Here is a 27708-nt window from a genome sequence, read left to right on the forward strand (position 1 = left end):
ATATGCCGAAACAGATGCCGAGACTGAACATAGGAACCCGCCAAAGTAAACGGGGGAGGGGTAATCCACGAGATGGGGAAGGAGTGGACTGTGGTACCCTTGAGTTCAGTACCCTTTAGTTGTTTTTGTTGATTTCAAGCAGAGAGTGCGTTTTGTAGCTTTACAAAAACGCCAAATGAGACCTACAAGGTGTATAGACACTACTTTGTTGGAGGAATTGGAGATAGAGACGGATGTCCGTCACATATTTGAGACTTTGGGTCTTCTTGGGTTATATAGGCTGAGGAAACACTCTTATCCTTTTCTTACCTTGGAGTTTATGAGCTGTTTAATCTATGACCCCGCTGGCCAGACCGTTGAGTTTCGATTGATGAACACTAGTTTCTTGCTTTCTATGGACCAATTTGCTTCTCACCTTGGGTTGGCCAAGCCTCCCAAGGACTCCATCACCGACATCCTGCGAGTGCGGTGTATGCCGCCTAATGCCTTGTCTGTCCGGGAAACCAGCTCCTACCTCGAGTAACATGCTGATTAATGACGTTCAGCATGTCACATTGAGGATCTTTCTCCGTTCTCTCTCGAACCTCCTTTATGATCGACCGGATATCAGTAAGCTGAACAACCATGAGGTGTTACTTCTGATGTCTTACTTGAACCCGGAGCGGACCAGGAAAGTGGTCTTTAATGCTCCTTCCATGGTTTGTGCCGCCCTTGCCTTGATGGCTACTGCCTCTTCCAGATACTTGAGTTGTGGCGCCATCGCCACTCGGTTAGCTGAAAAGCTAACCTCTTTCGAGGCTTCTTCGGAGTACGTGCCTCTAGTTACCCCGGTGCCCACCATGGACCGTGACTACTATCTCGACCTGAAATGGTTGAGGACTTTGGCTGACGGTAGCCTAGCTTGGAGGGTGTGGGGCGTGAGTTGGATGAAGATTCCAGCTCCTGAGCACCTCCCACCCACGGAGCCCTTGGAGCCGACGGTAGTGACGGTGGACTCCGATGATGAGGAGGAGGAGGAGGAGGATGATGATAGACCCCGCCATCTGCAGACCTACCTCATCGACGACACCATTCTCGAGGTGATGCCAGAGCCGAAGAAGGGAGAGAATGCGTCGGTCGTGGCAGTGGAGAGACCTAGGTTGGGGAGAGGACCCCGTCGAGTGAGGGAGAGGACCTCGGAGACTAGGCCACGGCCGGTGGTGGCACACACAAAGCAGCAGCCTTTTTCGTGCTACCCTTACCTCGACACCCCGGAGACGCGATCTAGCTACTTGGCGGAGAGAGTGTCATCTACCTTGACACTCCGGAACATGCACGAGATGGCGTACGCTCAGGGGATAGGGACCGAGGGACCGCATCCGGTGTGTTGGAGTGGAGTTGGGGACTACACATGGGTTTTCCATTCCTACGGGGTGGATCAGTCGACGTGGGGGACACCTCAGTCCTTTGCCTACGGTGGCTTGACTCCATGGTACGTGGGCCCGGGAGCAGAAGCAGGAGTGGACGCGTGGATTGGGTCATCGGGAGCAGGTGCTTCTGGCGGTGGGGGAGATGATGAGGTGATGGTGGGGAAAGGAAGGCGGCCGGCAGGAGGAGTGATACTCCTTGTTTTATCTTTGTTGATGGTAGTTGATTTTAGTGATTAGTAGTGTGGTTAGACGTTAGTAGTTGTTTTCGTTGAGACTACGATTTTAGACTTGTATTGTTGGCCATAAGGCCGGATTTGTCACTTAACTATGTTGCAGGATTGTTTTGGGGGTCGGGAAATCATCCCGACTCAAGTTATATGACAAGTATGTTTACGTATGTGGGGTTACGACAAGTTTTATAAGGCACCTTGGCCTGTAGGTACTCGACAGAGTACCCCGTACTCTATCGAGTAGCTGCAGGAAAGTGGGATAAAAAGCATTCTGACCTGTAGGATACTCGATCGAGTAGCCAAGACACTCGATCGAGTACCGCTACATACTCGATCGAGTAGCACTGTTACAGGAGGTTTTCGAAAATTAAAAATGTTCAATTGTTTTATAGTTGCAAGTGTGATGTTTAAGGTAGTTGTTACTGCATAGTAACACCTGTGAACCGTTAATTTTCTATGTTAGAAGTCAAGTTCCGGTTTTATATGTATATTTGTAACAATTAGTGAAGTGGTGACGGTCTCTTGTCGTTTTTATGTTACATATGCCATATTATCATTCATCCATTAAAGTTACATTTCTTCATAAGTTCGTGCATACGATTTTAACGTGCTTTGTCGATGGCGGCAGGTTATCCCGGTGGTGGTGTATGATTTATAATTTAACGCGTTTATGCTTAGCGAGTAATGTCCACAATCAATAATATGTTTCTAATTCACGTTATGAATCAAGTAATACGTAATGTGTGTCGTAATTTCGCTAGTGAACTTCGGGGACGAAGTTCCTTTTTAGAGGGGAAGAGTAATGTCGCGAAAATTATCGCGAAATAAAAAGGCCTATAATGTTTTGTTGTTTAATTGCAGTTACCGTTTCGTTTGCCTATAATGTTTTGTTGTTTAATTGCAAAATTTTCTAGTACCTTGGTTACTTTAGTTCGTTAGAATGAATGTGAGAGTAGGTCTTAAAGGACCATCATAAAAAGATAGTTGTGGTGCGATAGAACGAATTAGTGAGTAACAAGTGATGTTAGTTGTGCTGCATGAAGTTGGTACGAGATACGTTTCGGGTTGATAAGTTGTTATCACATGATGTTTCGGGTTGATAATTGTTATCACATGATGAGCGATGGTTGTTTGTGTTGGCTCGTATGGCAAAGTCGATGTTTGATACATAATCATTAGTAAGAATTGATGCATACATGTAGAGTGACAATTAACAGTGATAATGCTTGCATGATAGTTGTAAGAGTCGATAGGTATAAAGTGTAGACGATGATGATGATGACATGGGGGGAATGGTATTTCCAGGGAGCAGTGGTTTGAGTAGGAAGTTTAGTAATGTTGTGTTTTTCCGTGTCTTGTGCGTGAGATAAGTGAGTTGAACTTCGGGGACGAAGTTCTCTTAAGGGGGGAAGACTGTAATACCCGCCCTTTTAGAGACCCTTTGACCAGCGTTGACTGACCTTGGGAGCGGGATTAGTCTTAGAATTTCGTCCCAAAACCATCTTGGGTTGCGTGTTGAGTGGTACTCGATAGAGTAGAGGCTACTCGATCGAGTAGCTAGGTTACTCGATCGAGTAGGGGGCCACTCGATCGAGTATGTTGGGTACTCGATCGAGTATCGAGTTTTCAGCGAGGGTTTTATATCGCGTTTTGTTAAATCCGCAAATCACTTCCGCCACTTTCCTCCTCTCCTTCAGTCGCCTCTTTCCCTTCCCTTCACCTCAAAACCTCCATGGAAGCCTTTTGAAGATCCTTGTGCCGTAGGAGAGCGTCACTTGCGTCGGGTAGCGGTCTTTTGCTGAGTTTTCTCCCTATAGGTATGTCATAATCATCATCCATGTCCTTGTTCTTTGCAATTAGGGTTGCTTAGTAGTAATAGATAATTGCATTGTGGTTATAGGCTTTGCTTGGTCGCTGGATATGTTGGTTGTCGACATGGATTGGTTGCAGTTGCTTAAAGGTAGGTTCGCCTACTCGGTTCGTAGATGGTCTAGCGTGTCGGTCGTTGTGATTGTTTTGTGATTGCTTAGTATCGTAATGGCATGGTGACGATTGTGATGGTGATTGTGTTGTGGTCTCTGGTTCTCGAGATGCGTTCTCGGCTGAGTGGGGTCACTTGCGGGAGTGGCTTCACGCCCTAGTTTCTCCCTTCGTGGAACCCGCCACGGAAGGGGATGTGCACATTAATGGACAGGGTTATCGCTCATTATGAGGAGCGGGGATTTGGTGGGAACGGTTGCGGTCCCCCACTGGCAGGGCTGGTCCAGTGGACAGTCAGTGACAGAGTTGGTTGGGTTATCATGTTTGTGTTGAGTTTGATAGCTTTGTATCGTGTTGATAATGGTAGTTACCGTTGTCGTATCTTATCTCAGTACTGACCTTGTGTGGTTGTTTGTTTGTTATGTGTCTGCCGTGATCCCTTATGGTGAGCAGTCGGTCTTAGTAGGTGTTGATGTTGTTGATAGCAGGAGTCCGGGCAGGGATGAGTCTTCACGAGATTCGATAGTCATAGCGAGTAGTCTTTGAGTTGTATCTTTCATACCGTTTGTTGGTTTAATCGCTTGTAATATAATATAATGGTTCTTTTATCGACATTTGATTATTACTATCCTCGGGTAACCGAGATGGTAACGCCCTTATATGCTAAGGAAGGCCTAGTTAAGGCTCCTCTGAATATGGGGGTGTTACAGAAGCGACGTGAGACTCAAAATGAGATATACTCCTAACATTTTATGACATCCTAACCTTAGGTAGACAAGCACATTGATTTTTGACTCGGGATTTGGCGGTTTATAAAATGAAAACGGTTTTTGACCCGGACTCCAAATGTACTCTAAGTCTCTAACTACTGCCAAAACGACCGTAATGACACCTAGATGACAACCAAGGGGTAGACACAAGTGTACGAGTTACCTTTTATTAACCGATTTACGAAATGTCATAAAATCGCGACATATGCTAAACATGCGGCCCAATCATCACTGGGTGTTTGGCGCGAGGTGCAGAAACGAGGTGTCTACACCTATTAACTCTATCCATCTCCCTTGTCTCATGTTGAGCTCCTTTTGGGTTTAGATATGCTTTAAGCTCATGTGATCCAAGAACACTTTGAAAGTGGCCCCAGATAAGTAATGTCTCCACAACTTCAATGCGAACACTATGACTCCCAACTCTAGATCATGGGTTGGATAGTTCTCCACGTAGGATTTCAATTGTCTTGAGGTATATGCTATCACTCTCTTGTTTTGCATCAACACGCAATCTAGACCATTCTTGGAAGCATCGGCGTATACTTCAAAGTTCTTACTACCCTCCGGCACCGCTAGGACGGGGGTCGTGGTCAAACGTTCCTTTAAGATTTGGAATGCCCTCTCACAAGCCTCACCCCCCTTGAACTTGTTCTCTTACCTCATTAATGTCGTCATCGACCTTTCTATCTTTGCAAAGTTTTTCATAAATCTTCTATAGTATCCCGCAACTCCTAAGAAACTCCTAATTTCGGACATATTCTTTGGAGATCTCCAATTTGCAACCGCCTCAATTTTAATTGAGTCCACTGACACTTCCTCCTTTGATATCAGATGTCCTAAAAATGAAACTCTCTCCAACAAAAACTCACACTTGGGCAACTTGGTATAGAGCTCGTTATCCCTTAAGGGTTGAAACACTGTCCTCAAACGCTTCTCATGTTTTTCCTTGGATTTCGAATACACTAGGATGTCATCAATGAAAACCACTATGAATTTATCCAAATAAGGGCTAAATACTCGGTTCATCAATTCTATAAATACGGCCGGCACATTGGTCAAACCAAATGGCATGACCACAAATTCATAGTGCCAATAGCGGGTCCTAAACGCTGTCTTAGGTACATCACCTTCCGTGATCCTTAATTGGTGGTATCCCGACATTTGGTCAATCTTGGAAAAGACTTCGGCCCCACTTTACTGGTTAAAAAAATCGCCTATCCTAAGTAGAGGGTACTTATTCTTCACCGTTACATTATTCAATTCGCAGTAGTCGATGCACAACCTTATACTCCCGTCCTTCTACTTGACACCCAAGGCGATACACTCGGCCTAACGTACCCGCTCTCCAACAACTCTCCCAATTGCTTCTTTAACTTCTCTAACTCCTTGGGTCCCATTCGATAAGGAGCTTTAGAAATGGGCCCGTTCCCGGTTTCAAATCCACGCTAAAGTTGAGTTCCCTCTTAGGTGGAAAACCCGGTAGTTCCTCCGGAAAAACGTCATTGAAATCATTTATTACGGGGATATCCACCGCCCTTGGTTCTTCTACCCTTAAATATCGTACATGGCACAATATAATTTGACCTCCCTTCCGTAGGTATGACTTCAAGGTGATGGGAGCAATGATTTAAGCCTTAGGTTTAACCACTTCCTCTTTATATGACACTCTCACTCCCTTAGGTCCTTTCAAGGTCACATTCTTTTGATAACAATCAATGCTTGCCTTATGTTTACCCAACAAATCCATTCCTAAGATTATCTCAGAGCCTTCTAGTGGAAAGTCTAGTAGGTCTACACGAAATTCTACCCCACCAATAATCAAAGTTATGTCTCTAAATTGCTTGGTGCACGACACCAACTCCCCGGAGGTACTTTCGCCTCATCATTTATGGGGTTAAAGGTCTCTATCCCAAAACTAATGCATGTTTACTAGAGATGAAAAGGGTGTATGGCTCCCAAATAAAACAAAATAAAAGAGGGTTTAAGGTTTACTAAGAAAGTGCCGGCAACCATATGAGCATCTCCCTCCGCCTCTTGTCGGTCCATCAAGAAACGTTTACCATTGGACTTGGTTCTTCACCCCCCTTAAACGATGCTATTTGATGTTGTTAGCTTGCCTCCATTTTTAGCATTCCCAGGTTGTGAGCCTCCATCTTGCATGAAGCCTTGATTATAACCTCTCATGTTGTTCCAAGTTCCCGAATTTCGATTACTCCTGGTGGTTTGGGAAGATCCCCTAGTAAAGTTTCCTCTAGGTGATCCTCCGTAGCCACTCCTTTATGAGCTCCTACACTCCGTCATCTTGTGACCATACTTTCCACAACCATAACACTGAGTTCCAAATGGCTTGTCAATGTTCATTGCCCTTCCCCAAGATTTGCCTTGCCTTGCCTTACTCCTCCACGAATCCGGATCCCCCGGTGGAGTAGGCGCGAGTTTGGATAACGCTTAGCCTCTTGTGGTGCTATTTCTCACCTCTTTCACTCTCGGACTTCCTCTTCTCACCATGCTTTTCTTTTGCCTTCCTCAACTCCTTGGTTATCTCCACCATTCTTTCCGCATGACCAACCCTTCCAAATACCTCCTTAGGATCGGTAGGGACTCCCGCGGGTAGCTCTAGATACCTCATTTCTACACCTCCCGCCTACCACCCGGTGATAATTGGGCCGCATGTTTAGCATACGTTACGATTTTATGACACTTCGTAAATCCGTTGAAAAGTGGTACCCCAAACACTCGTGTCAACCCCTTGGTCATCATTACGTGCCGATACAGTTGTTTTGAGTGTAATTAGAGTTCATTTGGAATTTGGGTAAAAAACTGTCTTCATTTTCTAAAATCGTCACAACCCGAGTCGGAATATTCTGGAAATTCGTCGCGCAAAGATTAATTTAGTATTATTTTATAAGAAATATATTACCTTGCGGAATAAGGAAGTCATATATCTTTCTCTTTCTTAATTAAAACAGCGGAAATCTTTCTTGTTGAGGAGGAAAGGCCTCGGGAGAGGACGGAGTGGTTGCTGCGCCTCTTAGACGGGCCACAGCTTCTGCTGCGCCTGTTCCTGAGCCTGCTTCCCAGCAGCTTCGAATATTTTATAGATTTTTTTGTAACTAGTATAAATAGAGGGCTTCGTTCTTCATATTTTTCACGCGAGTATCCGCCCTTATTTTCTCTCTTTGCATTCTAGACCTATGCTATTGCTTTTGACATCTACGTGCTTGATCAATTCGATCACATAAGCCCGAATCATTTCGTGATACCCGTCTCGTTGCATGACCGGCCAAATTTGACAACTACACATACATCATTAATCAATCCTAATCAATCTTGCTAAATTCCTTGAGAAATCGAGGGCACTTTCAACCATACATTAAATCGAGTCGAGTTACTACTAAAAGACGATTTTCTTAAATCTCGCTTCGCTAACCTTTAAGTCTGAGGGTGTAATCCCATCTTTTAATTTTTTAATTATACTTATGTAATATTTTGTATTAATTTATGTCGTGGAGATGTTCATGAGTCGTAAATATTTCATAAAAATCAAGTTTTAAAACCGCTTCGACGAAACAACAGAGAATTGACGTGGAGAAGAATCGCATCGACTAATGCACCTTTTGGAGTAGACGCAGCCCTTGCTGCGCCTCTTCCAGGGGCAGCTTATCAGTTGATGCTTTTCTTCTTCTTCCTCGAGTCCTTGTTGTTTCGCCTTTTCTTTCCTTTTCTTCGTTTTTTTCCTCTATTTCGCTTAATTCTTTAAAATTAATATCTGTAAATTATTTTCATCGATCCCTTCTCGACTTTAGATTCCTAATAATCAATATTAGAGGGTTTCTGTCATTAATATCGAATCCGGGTTTGAGAGCTTCGATTTTCTCATGACAAATCTCTCAAATTCAACCTTTGTACATGTTTTGTTTCGTTTTATCTTGTAATCGACTAAATTCACTAAAATTGAACTTAATAAATTGACTAATTCCACCTATAGTTCATAATTTATTGAGTTTGTAATCCGTAAGTCGATTTCGATTTCTATTCTCTTTGTAAAACCGCTCTATAATCTTTAATAATTCAACTTTGACGGGTTTGAGACAATCCAAGAGTGCTAAAATATGTCTAAATCACTTCCTTGGAGTTGTAGTAGATAAAACAATCGACTAAACCAACCAACGAATTTTAACGGCTGCGGGTCTGACTTTCACAGTCAGAGCCCACCTCCAAATCAGACACGAAGGATGTTGCGCCTCTCCCAGAGGACGCATCATATGCTGCGCCTGTTTCGAGTTGGATTCTGACCCTGAACTCAGCTTGTCTCGACGTAATCCGTGTATTTCCTTTAAAAATCAACTAATATACTTATTGAAAGAAAAGAAGATCTATATACTTAACATACTCATATATGTTTTAATTTAATTTGTCATAAAATTAACTAATGATCTTATGCATGCAAACATCAATATTTAAAAGAAGAAATCGGTTCCTTACATTGCATGTTTTGGATATTTGGGCACTAGTAAGGTCACCTACCTTACTTAGTTCTTGAGCTTTCCTTATGGATGAACAAGATTCAAAGGTAGAATCTCTCCCAAAGACATATACCCAAGGAACACTCATAACAACCAACATTATTTAGATCTAGTAATAATATTAGTTTTTACTATAAAATTGACACAAATAAATTGTATTTTTACTCTTGAAAATTTCGGTCAAGAGGTGGTATTTTGTGAGATTTTATTTCTCTGGAATTTTACAAATTGTAGAGAGTTTCTAATTTTCTTACTCTAGAAAATTTGTATCCAAAATGATGAATGAATATTAAAAAGAAAAACTCTCTTTTCTTTTCTCATATGGTTGGCCGAAAAAGGCCTTGGATAGTATGCCCAATGCTTTTTATTTTTACTCTTCTCAAAAGCTTAGGTTTGCATGGCTACTTGTTAGCTTCCATCATTGTGTTTTCCACTTAACAATTAACACAATTTTATTCCACTAACTCCCTCCATTATTTCGGTACATTCAAAATAAAATGGATGGTCCATTTTATTTTGTCATTTGTCAATTGTAACATATGTGACATGTTACTTGACATATGAAATTGTAATGTATTTTTAACATATTAAAAATCAACATACTCATAAAATATGTCATATACAAAATCGACTAGTAATTCGTAATTACTTGTACCAAAATGGTTTCCAAATTATAAACTACAACATTCTGTATTTATAATAATTTATTCATTCCGTTTCAATTGTTTCTGTAAACAATAATTTCATCTAAGTAATAAAACAATTCGATTACTTAGACCGTGTCTCATTTAATCATATTTACAATAAGATACGTAAATTATACTCACAAAATCATCCGTCAATTTTAAGCAATTTAACTAACTCGTATCGGTATACGATTAATTAAATAATCAATTAAGAGTATTTCCCTATAGGTATGACCTAAGGGGATCAACTGATCACCACCGTCGCACGACAGTAATGTCAAACTCTAGTCAGCCAATCATTACCGATATGTGTGGACCAGTTGACTGTAAAATATTACATCCCACATGTATTCTTAAAATGAGATTTAATAATGATATTTAAATCATGTGATCGCACTATTGTTAAGGACACATTTCCCAACAATCTTTCACTTGTGCGCGACAAGTGTGCGTCACCAATTCTCTTGTCCTATTACTATCTCCCACTCAATGCAAGGTGTCTTTCGGGTCGTACTTGCAAGTGATCATATCGAGAGTGGTTTCCTCGATCTGGAGAATAACTGATTGACCGGATTTATCTATCATAGATACCTTCCGAGCGTGGCCACGCATTTCCAGTTCATTACTCCTCGAGTGGCCCTGAGATATTGTTTTAACCCTGACAAGGGGGTGGACAATTCCTATCGCACTTATTCCCTTCGACTAGCCACAGCCATCATAACCCAAAATATGCCCATTTGACCCCATTTACGAAGGTCGTAGTAACACAAATCAAAGTTAATCTGAAATTGTGCCATCTTAGGCGAACAGTCTTTAGTCAAAAGAATCGACTCATTAGAATACTATAGCAACTCTCGCCACGACCAGGCTGTATAAATTGCCAGAACTCTATAAGCGGTCATTGCCCGACAAAATGTTCCTAACAGTCTGCCTATGTGATCGACTAGTCATCTCACATGACTCTATGGCACTTGAACTTGCCATCAATCGCATCACACTCTAGTCACTTCGAGACGTCACCTCATACAAGTGACTATGGGCGAACACAATGTTAATCCGTGTTCACTTTAACGGGGTTCAATGTTGTCTCTACAACCCGTTTGGATGTAACAAAGTATAATATAAGAGTTTTAAAGTAAAACTCGAACGACAAATGCGATTATCACATATGAATAGTCAATGCCTGATTACTATTTCATGTTCTATAATCTAATTTGATCTAGTACGCAGTTGTTCATTTCAATTCAATTGAAATGACATGACTCATCATGTTTAGCCTTTGAGAAGGCTTTGGTTAGTAGGTTTTATCAATTTCTTGTACCTTACTAAACCTTACTACATACTCGTTTTCCTTTGTAATGTATACATTTACATCACAAAACTTTCTGAGTACGTGTCGAGATCCAATCAAGGCATAGGTCCTCTAGCCTAAGAATAGCTCCCACTGTTTTCACAGTGTGTGGGACTCATCCTCTTGCACATCTCATGATTGCAAGTGTACTCAATTTCCGTTATAAATATCTCTCATTGTTCTTTATTGCCTAGAACGATTCTAGAAAATCTACTTCTTAATTAACATTGCCACAATGGTATCTTAACCATCCTAATGTGTTTTGATTATGGTTTTGAAGGAAACCATGCGCAGTCTCAATTGTCAATTGTCACTTGTGTAACACCCTTACACAAAATTGCATCATAAACACTTTGCATCATAGCCTTAATGCTTCTGCAAGCACTTAAGGGTAATCTTTATGGCTTACTTGGTAAAGATTACTTAAATTCGATTTGAAAACAACTCATCATACTCAAAGTATGTGAAGTATTATACATCATTACTCATTTAATTGATCCGCAATGGAAGCAAATGAAATCAATCAAATATGTTCAATTTAATTGAATTAGTCATGAATCTTATCAACATAAGACTTCTTATTGACGCTAATATCATGTGGATTTATCTTCATAAAACCGGATATTCAAGATGTATTATGATACTCCAAAAGTCTTAAATCATTCTCAATGATCAATATGTCATCCACATATAAGACTAATTAAAATTTCCGTAACTCCCACTAAACTTCATGTATAAACACAACTTCTCGACTTATCGAGAAATGTTTTATCACATGATCAAAATGTTGATTCTAACTCATTGATGTCCTACTTAAGACCCTCTCTTAAGTTGCACATTATCTTAGGATTGCAAGAATCTATAAAACTTATGACATGTATTGAATACATTCCTTCTTTTGAAGAAGTGGGTTTTAGATTCGCTTGCTATGTATTTCATAACCTCATAATGAAACACAATCCCTAAGAAGATCCAAATAGACTTAAGCATTTCAATTAGTGCAAAACCCTTTGCAACCAATCTTGCTTTGAAATATCTCTTTATTAGTGCAAAACCCTTTGTCACTAATCAAACCTTTTATTTCGGATTTTCATGGCTCTAAGCCTTGTATTGAGTTGTGACTTAAACACTCTTATGTAAGTCATATGTTCATTACTTTCTAGAAGTAATCAACTTTGAATCAAAGGATTTCTTTTGTAAGTTATAAGCTCTTTACTTTCTTAAAAGTAGCATGAATTCATCATTTTCAACAAGTGATGAATTTTAACCTCCTAGGTTTTGAAGAAACAATGTTTTACACGAAACGTCTCATGTAGCGAAGAAAGACCAGTTTCTTGTGACATAACATTCTTTGTGGCATTCTTTGTGGCTCTTGAATAATTTCTCCCACTCTGTCTTCTAGAAATAAACTTGTATTTTTAGAAAGACAGTTTCACGAGCCTCAAACCCGTCGTACTCGTGATAATTGAAAGGGAAAAATGAGCGTTTGTTTCTTGTGAAAACTTACAAATATGGTACATTACCATTTCATATCTCATATGATTTAGTGGAAAATAATTTAGACAAAATGATAGAATCCCCAAAATGATCAAGTAACTCAAAGTAACTTGATTGAAGTCCAAACCATATCGAATAGCGTTTGATTTCTTATCCAACCACACATTATCCCATAATGTGTGTTAAGAGAGATTAACTTGTGATACTATACCACCTTTGAATTGGCTTATATCAAAGTCTACACTTTGATAATCCCATCACGACTAAATCGTGATTCCTTGAACTCTTTGAACTTCTTCAAAAATTTCTCTATTTACCTTATTAAGTGAACACATTAGTGTCAACCTAAATCGTTGGTAAAAGAAAATGATCAACCTATTTTGGACCAATGATTTACAACCTCGATCTCCTTTTCAACCAAAAGGCACGAGACATCTTGCTTTGAATACAAGATACGCATATACCATTAACAATCTAATGGTTTCAAGAGTACTCGATAACTTTTTGCGTTAATCATTCCAAAATTTAAGGTTTAATCTTGGGTTACCAATTTGAGTCTTGCATCATCTTCATGATATATCATTCTAGTTTGGTTTTAGAATATAATCACCTTGATAATGGGCTAGCCATACATCAATTTGTGGTGTATAGGGTCACAAAAGTGAAACCTCTTTTGTATCTTTAACAAATTGTATTCTTATTTAGAGTTTATGTACTTAATAGTCACAATTAAGTACAACTCCAAACCCGAAAAAAAAAACTAGATTTAGTACATAATGACTCTATCTCTTGACTTCATTGTTGCTAGTCGTCATATTCTAATCATCCTATGTATCAAACATAATGATGAAAACCACCACCGTTTTCTAATATTGACGAAGTAATACCAGCAAAATTTATGTTTAATCAAATAAACATTTAACGAAGAAGGTCCCATTAGATGTCCCACAACTAACTTGTTGATTCTTCAATAATTTGGGGCAGTTTCCTTTCTCGTGTCCAACATTTAAGACAATGGAAACTTTATCGGTCGGGACTGATAGGTTTAGTATCGTCATTCTCAACAACTTTACCTTTAACATAACCTTGTATCAATTCCATTCTAATTTTACTTCTTTAACCTCGTCCTCATCTTAACGGTTTAAGAGAATGCCCCCACTCATTTCAATGAGTCTTTACTTAGAGAAGCAAAGGTGAATCTTATAAAGATTACTTTCATTGAAGTGGTTGCGTTATTTTGGTCAATTCCGAATTCTGACAAAACTAATTACCAAAACAATTTATCGCTTCAAGGTACTTAATTCAATTAAGTATATGAAACATAATCCATTGTAAGTAGAAGTGTTAGTCAAGAATCAAAAACCTGTTTGATAATGAATAACTTTAATCTATACTCTTTACACGAGATCCTTAGCAATGGTCCATTCGAGGTCTTTAGAAGAAAATTCAAATTTTGTCTTTAGCTACGATGTTTTAATGGAGTTTTGAATCGAAATGATATCGTATATGAATTGTGGTAAAGAAATAGAACAATATAACAACGGAATAGTGGAAAACTTAACATTTATCGTTTTATTAATACTTGTAAACAACAAGTAAAGCATTTACATAGTGACCTCTACCCAACTATGATAAATGATTCCAAGACCCAAATTCATATCGACTTAGGCACGGTATGGCCGATGAAACCCTTATCAATATAACTCGGTGGATTAACGTTTTAATCGATTCTACTTTTAGAACTCTTGGTCGATAAAATTACTCTAATAATTATCTATAACCCAAAACACATCCGACAAGGGCACGGTATGGCCGATGAAACCCTTATCGAAAAACTTTTGTTGAGTTCAATCCAAATTTCGAATAAATGTGTCCATGATCCAAATCCACATCAACTTGGGCACGGTATGGCCGATGAAACCCTTATTAACATGAACTCGGTGGATTAACATTCATCACCCACTTCCCCTACGTAACAAGGTTTGTACCCCGGTAGGGCCGAGTGCACTCCCTCGCGAAATAGGTTTTCATGGTTTCTACTATTTGGTAAGGCTATGTCTCAATTAATTGTTTTAGCGAGAGGTCATGTCAATTTATTATCCATCACGTTTTAAGTGAACTAAAGCGGTGAACTACGATAATTCTAATTGACACGGTCGATAAACTCGATGAGATGAGGATGCATGTTTTAGTTATGGCGATTTAGCGATGCATGTGACATATAAATAAAATGCAAAGCATAAAAATAAATCCTAGTATGGCCTTCCTAAAATAGAAAATCTAATTAACTATTACATATTCGGAAACCAACTCCATTGGTCCCTTGAACTTCGGTTGTGGCACGCATCTCGAGGTAACACCGTCTTTATGTATCGCCATCTTGAAGAAATCCGTCTTTGGGAACTCCGAGATAAATTAAATTACATAGCAAATTACATAATTTCCTATTATACATTTGTAACTAAAATAAAATAAATCTATTAAATTACAAAACGGTGATACGAGATCACAATAAATTACAACCGAATCGATATTCCCATACATTTCGGGTAATACCAATTAAAAAACTAAGGCCATACTAAGTAAAAATTACATAATTCAAAATTACATAAATAAAATTATGACAATCATAAAGAAAATGCAGCATTATAATATGTATGAACATGCCCAATTTTATGCTAAATCGCCTTTAATTAGCCAATATCGTATATTACTCGGTTTTTACGGATTTGCGGGATTTTAACATTTTATAATCACAAAAATTACATAAATTCATATTTATGCATAAGTTAATTACCCTAACCTCTTAGGACTCAAAATTTAGTCTTCACTAATTATTTGACCATAATTAACTCATATTACTAAAATTTGTTCATTAATGGACTTAAAATTATAAAAATAAGCTATAAACTTCAAATAAATCACAAAATTTCAAATAAATTCAAAATTTGAAATTTTAAACTCATGAACATTCTGGAAAAATACCATGACATTCATAATGTTCAAAAACTTAGGTTAAAAATTTCGAAATTTTTCGGATAAACAATGTTGCGGTTTATCGGTTTTTAACAAAATAATCATAAAAACATGGGAAAAATTATAATACATTAACTTTTCAATTTTAGATCTGAAAAAAAATAATAAAATGCAACATATGATGTTTTTATTTAGTCATAGAGTATGTTTTATTAATTTTTCATTAATTAAGTCACTATTCATGCCATTTTTCTTCAAAAATCCATAAATCATGCAAAAAGACTTCACTATAGCCCATTATTTTACACACATCTTGTAAAATTGCATGTGACAACATACTAAATTTCTATGACCAGATTCGAAATTTATCTCATATTAACCTATTTTTCACCTAAATCCGAATTTAATAATGAAAAATCCATTTTTCGAGCATAAGAAGTCCAAAAATCATGAAAATTTACAGGTTATCTCAAAATAATATATGTGACAACATATCCAAAAATCACTAGAAAATTCGAAGTATAGCTAATTTTAGACCGAAAATGACATTTTTACTCATAAAATCATATTTAAATGCCATTATTGTATAATATGAACAATAAAAATCCTCAAATTAACCAAAATATCCTAAAACATTTTAGGACCAGAAATTTAACATGCATAAATTAATTTCGTGATATATCATAATAACACAAATTATACAAGTTTTATATGTTATTCTTATAACTCGGAAAAACTTTTAACCGATTTGCATGCAAACAACCATGGCTCTTGATACCGATTGAAAGAAAAAAAGATCTATATACTTAACATACTCATATATGTTTTAATTTAATTTGTCATAAAATTAACTAATGATCTTATGCATGCAAACATCAATATTTAAAAGAAGAAATCGGTTCCTTACATTGCATGTTTTGGATATTTGGGCACTAGTAAGGTCACCTACCTTACTTAGTTCTTGAGCTTTCCTTATGGATGAACAAGATTCAAAGGTAGAATCTCTCCCTAAGACATATACCCAAGGAACACTCATAACAACCAACATTATTTAGATCTAGTAATAATATTAGTTTTTACTATAAAATTGACACAAATAAATTGTATTTTTACTCTTGAAAATTTCGGTCAAGAGGTGGTATTTTGTGAGATTTTATTTCTCTAGAATTTTACAAATTGTAGAGAGTTTCTAATTTTCTTACTCTAGAAAATTTGTATCCAAAATGATGAATGAATATTAAAAAGAAAAACTCTCTTTTCTTTTCTCATATGGTTGGCCGAAAAAGGCCTTGGGTAGTATGCCCAATGCTTTTTATTTTTGCTCTTCTCAAAAGCTTAGGTTTGCATGGCTACTTGTTAGCTTCCATCATTGTGTTTTCCACTTAACAATTAACACAATTTAATTCCACTAACTCCCTCCATTATTTCGGTACATTCAAAATAAAATGGATGGTCCATTTTATTTTGTCATTTGTCAATTGTAACATATGTGATATGTTACTTGACATATGAAATTGTAATGTATTTTTAACATATTAAAAATCAACATACGCATAAAATATGTCATATACAAAATCGAATAGTAATTCGTAATTACTTGTACCAAAATGGTTTCCAAATTATAAACTACAACATTTTGTATTTATAATAATTTATTCATTACGTTTCAATTGTTTCTGTAAACAATAATTTCATCTAAGTAATAAAACAATTCGATTACTTAGACCGTGTCTCATTTAATCATATTTACAATAAGATACGTAAATTATACTCACAAAATCATCCGTCAATTTTAAGCAATTTAACTAACTCGTATCGGTATAGGATTAATTAAATAATCAATTAAGAGTATTTTCCTATAGGTATGACCTAAGGGGATCAACTGATCACCACCGTCACACGACAGTAATTTCAAACTCTAGTCAGCCAATCATTACCGATATGTGTGGACCAGTTGACTGTAAAATATTACATCCCACATGTATTCTTAAAATGATATTTAATAATGATATTTAAATCATGTGATCGCACTATTGTTGAGGACACATTTCCCAACACTTATTTATCGCCTTTATCACCTAATTCTAATATTTTCGACTTTTGTATTTTATTCTTGATCCTTTTTTTATTTTCTCTCTTTTAAACTTCTTTTCGAGCATCTTTATGACGTAAATTCGATCCTTTTCGCATTATAATTTATATTTTGTATTTCATGTATTTGTATTATTTATTGCTGGACTTTCTCACATGTAATCAATATAAATACTCACTTTGATCGTCAATTCTAAATTGATTGTTCACCGAGATAGTATAATTTCACATGCTAGGACTTAATCCAATGTTTGCCACATACATATAATTAACAATATCGAGTATAAACGACGTTCCCATTCATTAGTAGAGGCCGCTATCGAGGGAGGCGGGATTAGGTGTTCGATTAAAGAACTTCTTATTACGTACCCTCACTCTTTACTCAGATACCTGTGAGCACCCATGTTCCATGGCATCACGAGAGTCATTTTAGACATATAATGCTAAGGGCAACAAATTTCTTAGTGTTCATGTCATTACTTTATATCTTGACATGGCATGATGTATTCGAACAATTTCCAATTTTCCACAAAATTGGTGGCAACTCCTCAAACGTAGGTTTATTCAACCTTTCACCGGTTTCTAAGCCTCTCAAATCGTTTACGGCCCATGACGTGTTTTGTTAACAAAGTTCCGTGGGAAAAAGTGCCGCCACTTTAACAAACAACGCGTGGGTGCGCGCGGTGCGGGTGGCGTTGGTCCATAGTTTGGCGACTCCGCTGGGGATGATACACTTAGACTCGATCTAGTGTTACCCTTGGTGAAACGTGATTGGGAAATAGGTAATATAAGACAATTGTTGATTCTCATTACTCAATCTTCTTAGATCGTTTTATCTAGCCTTCATAGGCTCTAAACCAACCCAAATCGACCAATTGTCCTGTATCGATGGCGCAAATTCTTATTTGTTCCTAATGGATGGATATCGATTGATGTAACCCACACCATGATGCATACTCATGTTTGTATCAAGAGTTTTCATTACTCGCGCGAATGGAATGAGGAACCGATCGTACTCATGTTTGGTGCTGACATCTCCACAAATCGGGGTTTGATGGCTTGGTATGGAAACACCCTTCTAAACCAAAACCCGTTACTAGCATTCTGCATACTGTTATAATGCCTGTTTGTATGTATACATGCTATGCGTTTCTGAGTTTTTTATATCAGCTTTTGTAAACAAAACCATGTCAAAGTTTTCAAAATCCCTTTTCTTTCAAATTTTCGAAAATTTCAAGTAAATAAAAAATTAAAAACATTTTTTTATGTATATAAATCATTTCTTAAAATGTCAAATGTAAATTGTGTTAGGCTCTACAATAGCTCAAATCAAATTAGACCAAGTCAAATTTTCGTAGGATCTCGCAATCCATTTCCATTACATTTTGAGTCCTCAAGTCGAGTTCTTAGGCGTTACGCCGTCATTTTGAACTACCGAGTCTAATCACCTCGAGTCACAACGCCTAAAATCATAAAAAATGGTTTGTTAGGCATCACATTTCAAAATCGAATTTCAAAACCCGTGTTTTTATACACGTTTTACACGACTCTTTCGAACACCCACACATGTTCGAGGGTCAAGTTTGCGTCAAATCCACGCCGAGCCATCCTTTCATGCTAGTTTTCGTGTTTTGTGTTTATGGGTAAGTGTGTGCCGTAGTCGAATCAGTATTGATACGCCGTTAGGTTCTTCTCAGTCCAAGATGACCGAAAATGTCGGAAGCAATACAAGTATCAATAGTCAACCCAACCCTAATCAAGGTAATGGTAATGTTGAAATCTTGTCTGCAAACCTCCGCCTCCAAACCAGTCTTGATGTCGTTTACATCCGTCTGCAATTAATCGAAGACCACATCTTTGCGGTAGAATACCAACTCCCTTTGAAAGAAGACCCCATTCGTGAAAGTCCCCAACCAAATTTTGAAGTCATGGGAAATACTGAAATCAACCCTCTTGTGCTCACTGAAGCTAAAAAGCGCCTCAAGTACTTAGAGGAGTAACTCAGGTATCTTAAGGGAGATGACATCTATAGAGAGAATAGTCAGAAGCATGAAGCTGTCAATTCTCAGTTGTCTACCAACTTTACTATGACTGACATCCCAAAATTCAAGGGACATGAAAATTCTTTGAACCATATTTGTGCTTTCAAAGATTATATGTCCATTGACACGGCTGTCGCAACCCTGTCAAAGATAAAACCAACGGGTCTCAACTAAATGTAGCAGAGGCAGTCGGGTATCGAATCCACAGAGAGATGGGAATCCTATAGTCAACTAGGTCTGCCGGAAGTATCCCAAAATGGGGGGTTTGATTGTTTGTTTTCTAAGAACTACGAGTAAAGGAGAGAATAAAAGGAACGAGAGAGAAATAAAATAGAGATGAGCAAGGAAGAAAAGTACTAGGATTGTCGGTTCACCATGGCTTCTAAAATCCGGACTAAATCATGAATGCCCTAAATTCAAGCTGTGGGTAATAAACGTCACCTTTCGGTCCTTAGTTCGCCCTAGGCAATACTAGTTTAGCTTTCGCCCTAGCTAGCATAAATCCTAATGAAACGTCGTTAACTACTCCTTTTTCAATCTTTCGATCTAGGAGAAGGGGATATCGAGACAGTTAATTGAGTGCGTCGACTCAAACAATTAAAAGATATTAAAGCAGCAGATGCATACAACTAGACTACGGGTATTCTAATTTAATCGTCCTTCCTTCGCCATGGCTACCCTAAATCCTAGCAAAGCGATTAGCTGTTCATGATCGAAATGAGGGACAATAATAGCAAAACAAATGACAATGGATACATAATAAACGAAACTGAACTGAAATTATGCTAATGATAATACCGATTTCAACGAAAGAAGAATTGAGAAAATGGCGATGGAAAGTATTTCCGATCCAAAAAAAAAATAAAGCAACAGTCTCCGTTCTACGTCTAGAATGTGATAATTAGGTCTCTAGTATTCCTTGCCTATTTATACGAAAAATAGGAAAGAAACAAAGCGTATAAAATAACAACACAATCGAACTAAAGCCCATCAGTGCGTGGCCTCTCGATCGAACTCCACAGTTGCTCGATCGAGAGCTTTCCCTAAGTATCTCCCTCGATCGAGAACAGGACATCTCGATCGAGGCCTTCACCTTTGCATTCACTCGATCGAGAACAGGACATCTCGATCGAGGGGTTCTTGACTTCTTGTGTGTTCTCCTAATCCTCTGGATGCCTTCACGCGTCTCAAGATGGTAAGGTTTCACGCCGACTCTCTTAAGCAAGCTTGGAGGACCGCAAATAGGCTGATTTCCAGTCATTCCGGTTCGTACCTGCAAATAATGCAAAACAGACCAAAGTAGACTATTCGGGGTATAAAGTGACATAATATCACTCAAATGCATAGAAATGCGTGCCAAAAGAGACCGTAAAAATCTATATAAAATGCACGCATCAAACTTCCCCAAACCAAACCTTTGCTTGTCCTCAAGCAAACTAATGCAACTAGCTAGGACTAAATGGATAGGAGTAGAACACAGACAAACTGAAGGCCGTCGGCTTAAACCATTTAATGCATAAGAATCAACTACTGATAGCTCAATATCAAGGCAAACGAATTTATGCATATTTCAAAAAGACGTTGAACTTTTGACCTTGCAAGACTTTTAAAAATGGACTCTCACGGGTCGCTCAATCACACAATTAGGCACAGGGTGATATATAATATAAGATAGAAAGAATAAAGAACACTCACCTAACTGCAACCTATAAGAACATGCATGCAATCTAACATGAATAAAGTCTCTACAACCGTACATATGCATTCCAACCAAACTGATGACCAAGACACATGCCGACTCAAGAGAAGATATAATAACCAACTGCAAATCAACGCATTCCCAACATAGCTACCATTACTAGCTCGGCTAGGGTAGGAAAAATGTGGATTGTAGCTAAATAGGGACAAAATAGGTAATTTGGCTATGTGGAGTTCATGGGTAAAATGAAATAAAGGGGTTGCCTCTCCAAACATGTGTCACCAACCACAGACCCGAATGCATACAGGTACTAAGTAGACTAAACTCATGCTTATGCAATTTGATGTTACATGCCTTATAAGGAGTAACTACTCACTTCTTACATGAACTGGTCATGGATGACACCAGTTATAAAGCTCTAAACCTCAGAAAGATATTGTAGTTTGCCAAAATTTCAAGTCAAGTCTACTTGTTCAACGAATTTTGAAACGAAATTCGAGAAATTGCAAAGACTTTTGCTAAAGATGTGAAACAATGTAAGGCTTAAGCAAAAAGACAGTTATCAGCAATGAAAAACTCCAATCAGACTCAACCTAAAATGCATAAATAAACATGATTTTTCTTGAATTTTGAAATTTTTCAATTTTTATGAGACTTTTGATTTTTATGAAATAAAATACAATGCAAACGTAAGTAAACGTGGGTATAAATGCAATAAAAACAACATGCAGACACGATATGGATGCAAACCCTCCCCAAACCAAACTGTACAATGTCCCCATTGTACAAAGTAAAGGAAAAGAGATGCAAACTAAAGAGAGGGAGAGCCGAAAACTTACAAAAGCGCGCAGACCACGGACCTCCCCAAACCGAACCAGATAGAGAGGTTAGTAGGGCTCTCGATCGACAAAGGATCAGGTCGATCGATAAGAACACAGTACTCGATCGAGACAAGTAACACTCGATCGAGGCTTTTAGCGGCGCATAAACTCGATCGAACAGGTAGGAGCTCGATCGAGAGCTTTGAAGGGGAAGGACCACTCGATCGAGCAAGAAGGCTACTCGATCGAGGGCTGTTGCATCAGTAAGCAACAGTACGGTACCTGTGCTGTATAAATTACGCATAAACTCCATTAAAATTGTTCAAACGCACACCAAACAGAAATAAAGAGTGTCAAAAGTTCCAAAAACAAACATAACAAATTACAATCGGGTTGCCTCCCGAAAAGTGCAGGTTTATGAGGTCCCGCACGACCTATAAGCGTCAAACATCACGCTCCGCCATCGCGTCGAAAAAGAGAACTTTAACGCGTCCAACCACAGCATCAACCCCATAATAATGCTTCACAAGATGACCATTAACTTTGAAGCGATTCCCCTCGGAGTCCTCTAACTCAACCGATCCAAATTTTGTGACGCCAGTTACCGTGTACGGACCACTCCCCCTGGACTTCAGCTTACCAGGAAACAATCTCAACCGGGCATTAAACAATAACACCTTTTGCCCAACATGGAACTCGCGGGGTACAATCCTCTTATCGCGCCAGCGCTTAGTCTTCTCCTTATAAATTCGGGAGCTATCATAAGCGTTCAGCCGAAACTCCTCCAGCGCATCTAGCTGCAATAAACGCTTCTCACCACACAAGTCAGCATCATAATTAAGCTGGCGGATAGCCCACCAAGCTTTATGTTCTAGCTCAACAGGTAAATGACAAGACTTTCCATACACTAAACAATACGGTGAAGCACCGATTGGTGTCTTAAAAGCCGTCCTATAAGCCCACAACGTGTCCTCTAATTTAGCACTCCACTCTTTCCGTGATTTAGACACTACTTTGCTCAATATCCCTTTTAGTTCCCTATTAGAGACCTCAACCTGTCCGCTAGTCTGAGGATGATACCCCAAACCCCTACGGTGTTTAACACCATATTTAGACAGCAAAGCAGTCAACTGTTGTTCTCTAAAATGCATACCCCTATCGCTAATGACGACCCTAGGGACACCAAAACGGGGAAAAATAATCTTACGAAACAGCTTAATCACGGTCCTGGCATCACAATTGGGAGTGGCAATCGCCTCCACCCACTTAGACACATAGTCTACAGCTACCAGAATATACCTGTTACCCTGGCTAGACGGGAATGGCCCTTGATAAACAATGCCCCATACATCGAAAATCTCAACCTATAAGATGCCGTTCTGAGGCATCTCATGTCTCTTGGAAATGTTTCCCGTTCTCTGACAAGCATCACAGCTAGCAACAAAAACTTTAGTGTCAGCGAAAAGAGTTGCCCAATAAAAACCTGACTGCAATACCTTAGCCACGGTACGTGATGGACCGTGGTGTCCTCCACAAAGAGCCGAATGGCAGCCTTCTAGGATAGCTTTGGTCTCCCACTGCGGAATACACCGTCTGTAGGGTCCGTCTGCACATTCCTTAAATAAATAAGGGTCATCCCAGAAATATTGCCGTGCATCGTGTAAGAATCTCTGCCGCTCGATGAGATAAATCGGCAAAGGCGATGCACGATCGACAACAAAGTTAGCATAGTCTGCAAACCAAGGTTCAGCACCATCCTTAGAATTCACAGAGTCACAGAAAAAACATCAACAGAAAATAAAGAGTCGTCAGCGAAATAATCATTAATAGGAAGAGAATCCTCCCCCTCCTGCTACGTCAGACGCGACAGATGGTCGGCCACGACATTTTCTGCTCCCTTCTTATCCTTAATTTCCAAGTCAAACTCCTGTAAGAGGAGTATCCATCTCAGCAATCTGGGCTTAGCTTCCTTCTTGTTCGAAGGTGTTTTGTTTGCATGATCTGTAAAAATAATAACTTTAGAACCCAACAAATACGATCTAAACTTATCTAACGCATAAACAACAGCTAAAAGCTCCTTCTCCGTGGTAGCATATTTCACTTGAGCCTCATCCAGAGTTCGACTCGCATAATAAATCGCATTCAGCGCCTTGTCTTTCCGCTGGCCTAGCACCGCTTCTAGTGCATAGTCGCTGGCATCGCACATAATCTCGAAAGGCAGCTTCCAGTCTGGATGCTGGATAATGGGTGCAGAGACCAAAGCCTGCTTCAAAGTGTTAAAAGCAGAAAGACATTCATCATTAAAATCAAAAGGAGCATCCTTTAAAAGCAGCTGTGTAAGCGGTCGAGCAATCTTTGAGAAGTCCTTGATAAACCGACGATAAAAGCCAGCGTGACCAAGGAAACTCCTCACCCCCTTAACATTAACTGGAGGGGGTAATTGCTCGATTACTTGCACCTTTGCTTTGTCTACCTCAATACCCCTGTTGGAGACTAAGTACCCAAGGACTACGCCCTCATTTACCATAAAATGGCACGTCTCCCAGTTTAGCACCAGATTAACCTCAATACATCGCTGCAAAACTTTATCAAGGTTAGCTAAACAATTATCAAAGTCATTCCCATAGACACTGAAGTCGTCCATAAAGACTTCCATGATAGACTCGATATACTCAGAAAAGATCCCCATCATACACCTCTGAAAGGTAGCAGGGGCATTACACAAACCAAAAGGCATCCTGCGATAAGCAAAAACACCCTTAGGACAAGCAAAAGTAGTCTTTTCCTGATCATCTGGATGAATAGGGATCTGAAAGAACCCTGAGTACCCATCCAGATAACAGAAAAACTCATGAGAAGCCAATCTCTCTATCATCTGATCAATGAAAGGAAGGGGGAAATGATCTTTCTTGGTGGCGGCATTTAATTGCCGATAATCTATACACATCCGCCACCCGGTCACTAGTCTAGTAGGTATTAGCTAATTATTTTCATTTCGGACAACTGTAGTACCTCCTTTCTTAGGTACCACCTGAATGGGACTTACCCATTTAGAATTCCCAACTAAATAAACAATACCTGCATCGAGTAGTTTCATAACCTCAGCCGTCCCAACCTCCTCCATCTTCGGATTCAGCTTTCGCTGACCCTGTCTGCAAGGTTTGTGATCATCCTCTAGCTCAATCATGTTCATGCAAACATCAGGGCTAATGCCCTTAAGGTCATCCAACGAATATCCCATCGCCTTCCTATTTCTCTTAAGAACAGTCAATAAAGCAGTTAACTGTTTGTCGTTGAGCTTAGCACTCACAATCACTGGGAACTGCTCAGTATCATCGAGGAAAGCATACTTAAGATGAGAGGGAAGAGCCTTACGCTCGGGGACCTTTACCTCGACTGAGCACAAAGTATGTGCCAAGTTTTCTACCTGTTCCAGCTGAACGTCAGACAGCTCTATCTCATCTGTGGCAATTCCAAGCAACTCCTCGATATCATCCTCGTCATCTGAGAAATCTGCACACTCATCTAGAAACATCAAAGGCTCATGCGGATCCTTAACCAAGGAATCCGACCAAAACTCGTAAGCAGACTCATCAACAATATCGACAGAATAACAAGTATCCTCTATCATCGGTCTAGACAAGGTCTCGGGCAGACTAAACGTAATCACATCATCCCCTACCTCTAGAGTCAAACGCCCGAGTTTGACATCAATAATAGCTCCAGCTATACACAAAAACGGTCTACCCAGAATAATCTGGGTACGGGTATCCTCAGCAATATCTAATACAATAACGTCCACTGTAATAAAGAATTTGCCCACCTTGACGGGCACATCCTCTAAGATACCTAAGGGCCGTCTAACAGATCTGTCGGCCATCTGTAGGGTGATATTGGTCATTTTTAGGTGACCCAGTTTAAGCTTAGAAAAGATAGAATAGGGCATGGCACTGACACTAGCTCCAAGGTCACACAGCGCCCTATTTATCACCACATCTCCTATAACACAAGAAATAGAGAAACTACCCGGGTCCTTCAATTTAGGGGGAGACTTTCCCGAAATTAGACTACTAGACTCTTCCATGAAAGCGACAGTAGCTGTTTCTCCAAATTCCCTCTTACGCGTAATAATATCTTTCATAAATTTTGCGTAAGGAGGTATTTGGGTAATTAACTCGGCAAAGGGAATGGTTACCTGAATATTTCTTACCATATCTGCGAATTTGCTGAATTGTCTCTCCGTCTTCGTGTCACGTAATCGACTCGGATAAGGGACCTTGACCATAAGAAGTGGGTCCTCTTCTTTCTCTTTACCTTTATCGGTTCTTGACACCCTCGCAGCACAGGAGGGTACCCCACTACGGTCAGCATTGGAATGCGTGTCCGTACGCTCGATATCTCTCGATCGAGGCTCAGAAGTGCTCGATCGAGAGCTTTTCTTACTAACCTCTCTCGATCGAGAGGTTTCATTGTGTAGCTCACTTGATCGAGTGGTGTCGGCTCTCGATCGAGGGGTTTCTTCCTCAACACTGGTCGATCGAGAAGTAAGATCACTCGATCGACCACCTTTCAGCAGTTCTTCATCATTTTGCTGAACAGTAATCCTTGGCTCGGCATTTGAACTTTCAGGAGTATGTTCTGGTCCGTCATAAGTGCGACCACTCCTAAAACTTATTGCATTTACCGGGTCTTCCTTTAAGCACATCGACTCACACTTTTCGAGCAGTTTACGGAGGGCATCCGCACCAGATTGCTGCTCAAGATGTTGCGTGTGAATGGTGGCCTTAAGATTGTACTCGACTTGAATATTGTCAGCATAAAGCTCGAAGGAAGAGCCTCCTTGCCTAAACTTCCGATAGGCTAGAACTCTCTCGGATGTAGCCATACATGAAATGGGATTGTGTCCCCATTCGCCACATCTTCCACAGATTGCCTCCATAGCTGAACTATAACCTGTAAGCACAAAAACTTTCGGGCCAAGAATGAGAACTGTCTCAAGGAATAAATTCCCTGAGACAAAAGACAAACAAAGGAACTATAAAATTGCACCGTCTCCCCGGCAACGGCGCCAAAATTTGACACCGCTGTCGCAACCCTGTCAAAGATAAAACCAACGGGTCTCAACTAAATGTAGCAGAGGCAGTCGGGTATCGAATCCACAGAGAGATGGGAATCCTATAGTCAACTAGGTCTGCCGGAAGTATCCCAAAATGGGGGGTTTGATTGTTTGTTTTCTAAGAACTACGAGTAAAGGAGAGAATAAAAGGAACGAGAGAGAAATAAAATAGAGATGTGCAAGGAAGAAAAGTACTAGGATTGTCGGTTCACCATGGCTTCTAAAATCCGGACTAAATCATGAATGCCCTAAATTCAAGCTGTGGGTAATAAACGTCACCTTTCGGTCCTTAGTTCGCCCTAGGCAATACTAGTTTAGCTTTCGCCCTAGCTAGCATAAATCCTAATGAAACGCTGCAGAACTACTCCTTTTCCAATCTTTCGATCTAGGAGAAGGGGATATCGAGACAGTTAATTGAGTGCGTCGACTCAAACAATTAAAAGATATTAAAGCAGCAGATGCATACAACTAAACTACGGGTATTCTAATTTAATCGTCCTTCCTTCGCCATGGC

At 39.3% G+C, this 27708-nt stretch overlaps 1 protein-coding gene across 1 annotated transcript; it reads right to left on the bottom strand.

Annotated features, from left to right (window-relative positions):
* Positions 1-22521: 22521 nt before the first annotated feature.
* On the bottom strand, positions 22522-27017 carry LOC141588117 (uncharacterized). Its single transcript, XM_074409572.1, has 8 exons — positions 26645-27017; positions 25125-26392; positions 24531-24653; positions 23964-24443; positions 23729-23835; positions 23368-23496; positions 22756-23251; positions 22522-22713 (listed from the first exon to the last, which is right to left on the bottom strand). Exons 1-8 carry the CDS (start codon positions 27015-27017, stop codon positions 22522-22524), a joined length of 3168 nt encoding a protein of 1055 aa, XP_074265673.1.
* Positions 27018-27708: the final 691 nt, after the last annotated feature.

This window comes from Silene latifolia, chromosome 6, assembly GCF_048544455.1.
Source record: "Silene latifolia isolate original U9 population chromosome 6, ASM4854445v1, whole genome shotgun sequence".
NCBI lineage: Eukaryota > Viridiplantae > Streptophyta > Magnoliopsida > Caryophyllales > Caryophyllaceae > Silene > Silene latifolia.

Coding starts and splice junctions, on each gene's coding strand:
- LOC141588117 (XM_074409572.1), bottom strand. CDS start 27,017: ATGGAGGCAATCTGTGGAAGATGTGGCGAATGGGGACACAATCCCATT. Junction 26,393..26,644: donor TGATGAAGAACTGCTGAAAG/GTGGTCGATCGA, acceptor GAACCGATAAAG/GTAAAGAGAAAGAAGAGGAC. Junction 23,252..23,367: donor AGGGTAACAGGTATATTCTG/GTAGCTGTAGAC, acceptor TGGTGTCCCTAG/GGTCGTCATTAGCGATAGGG.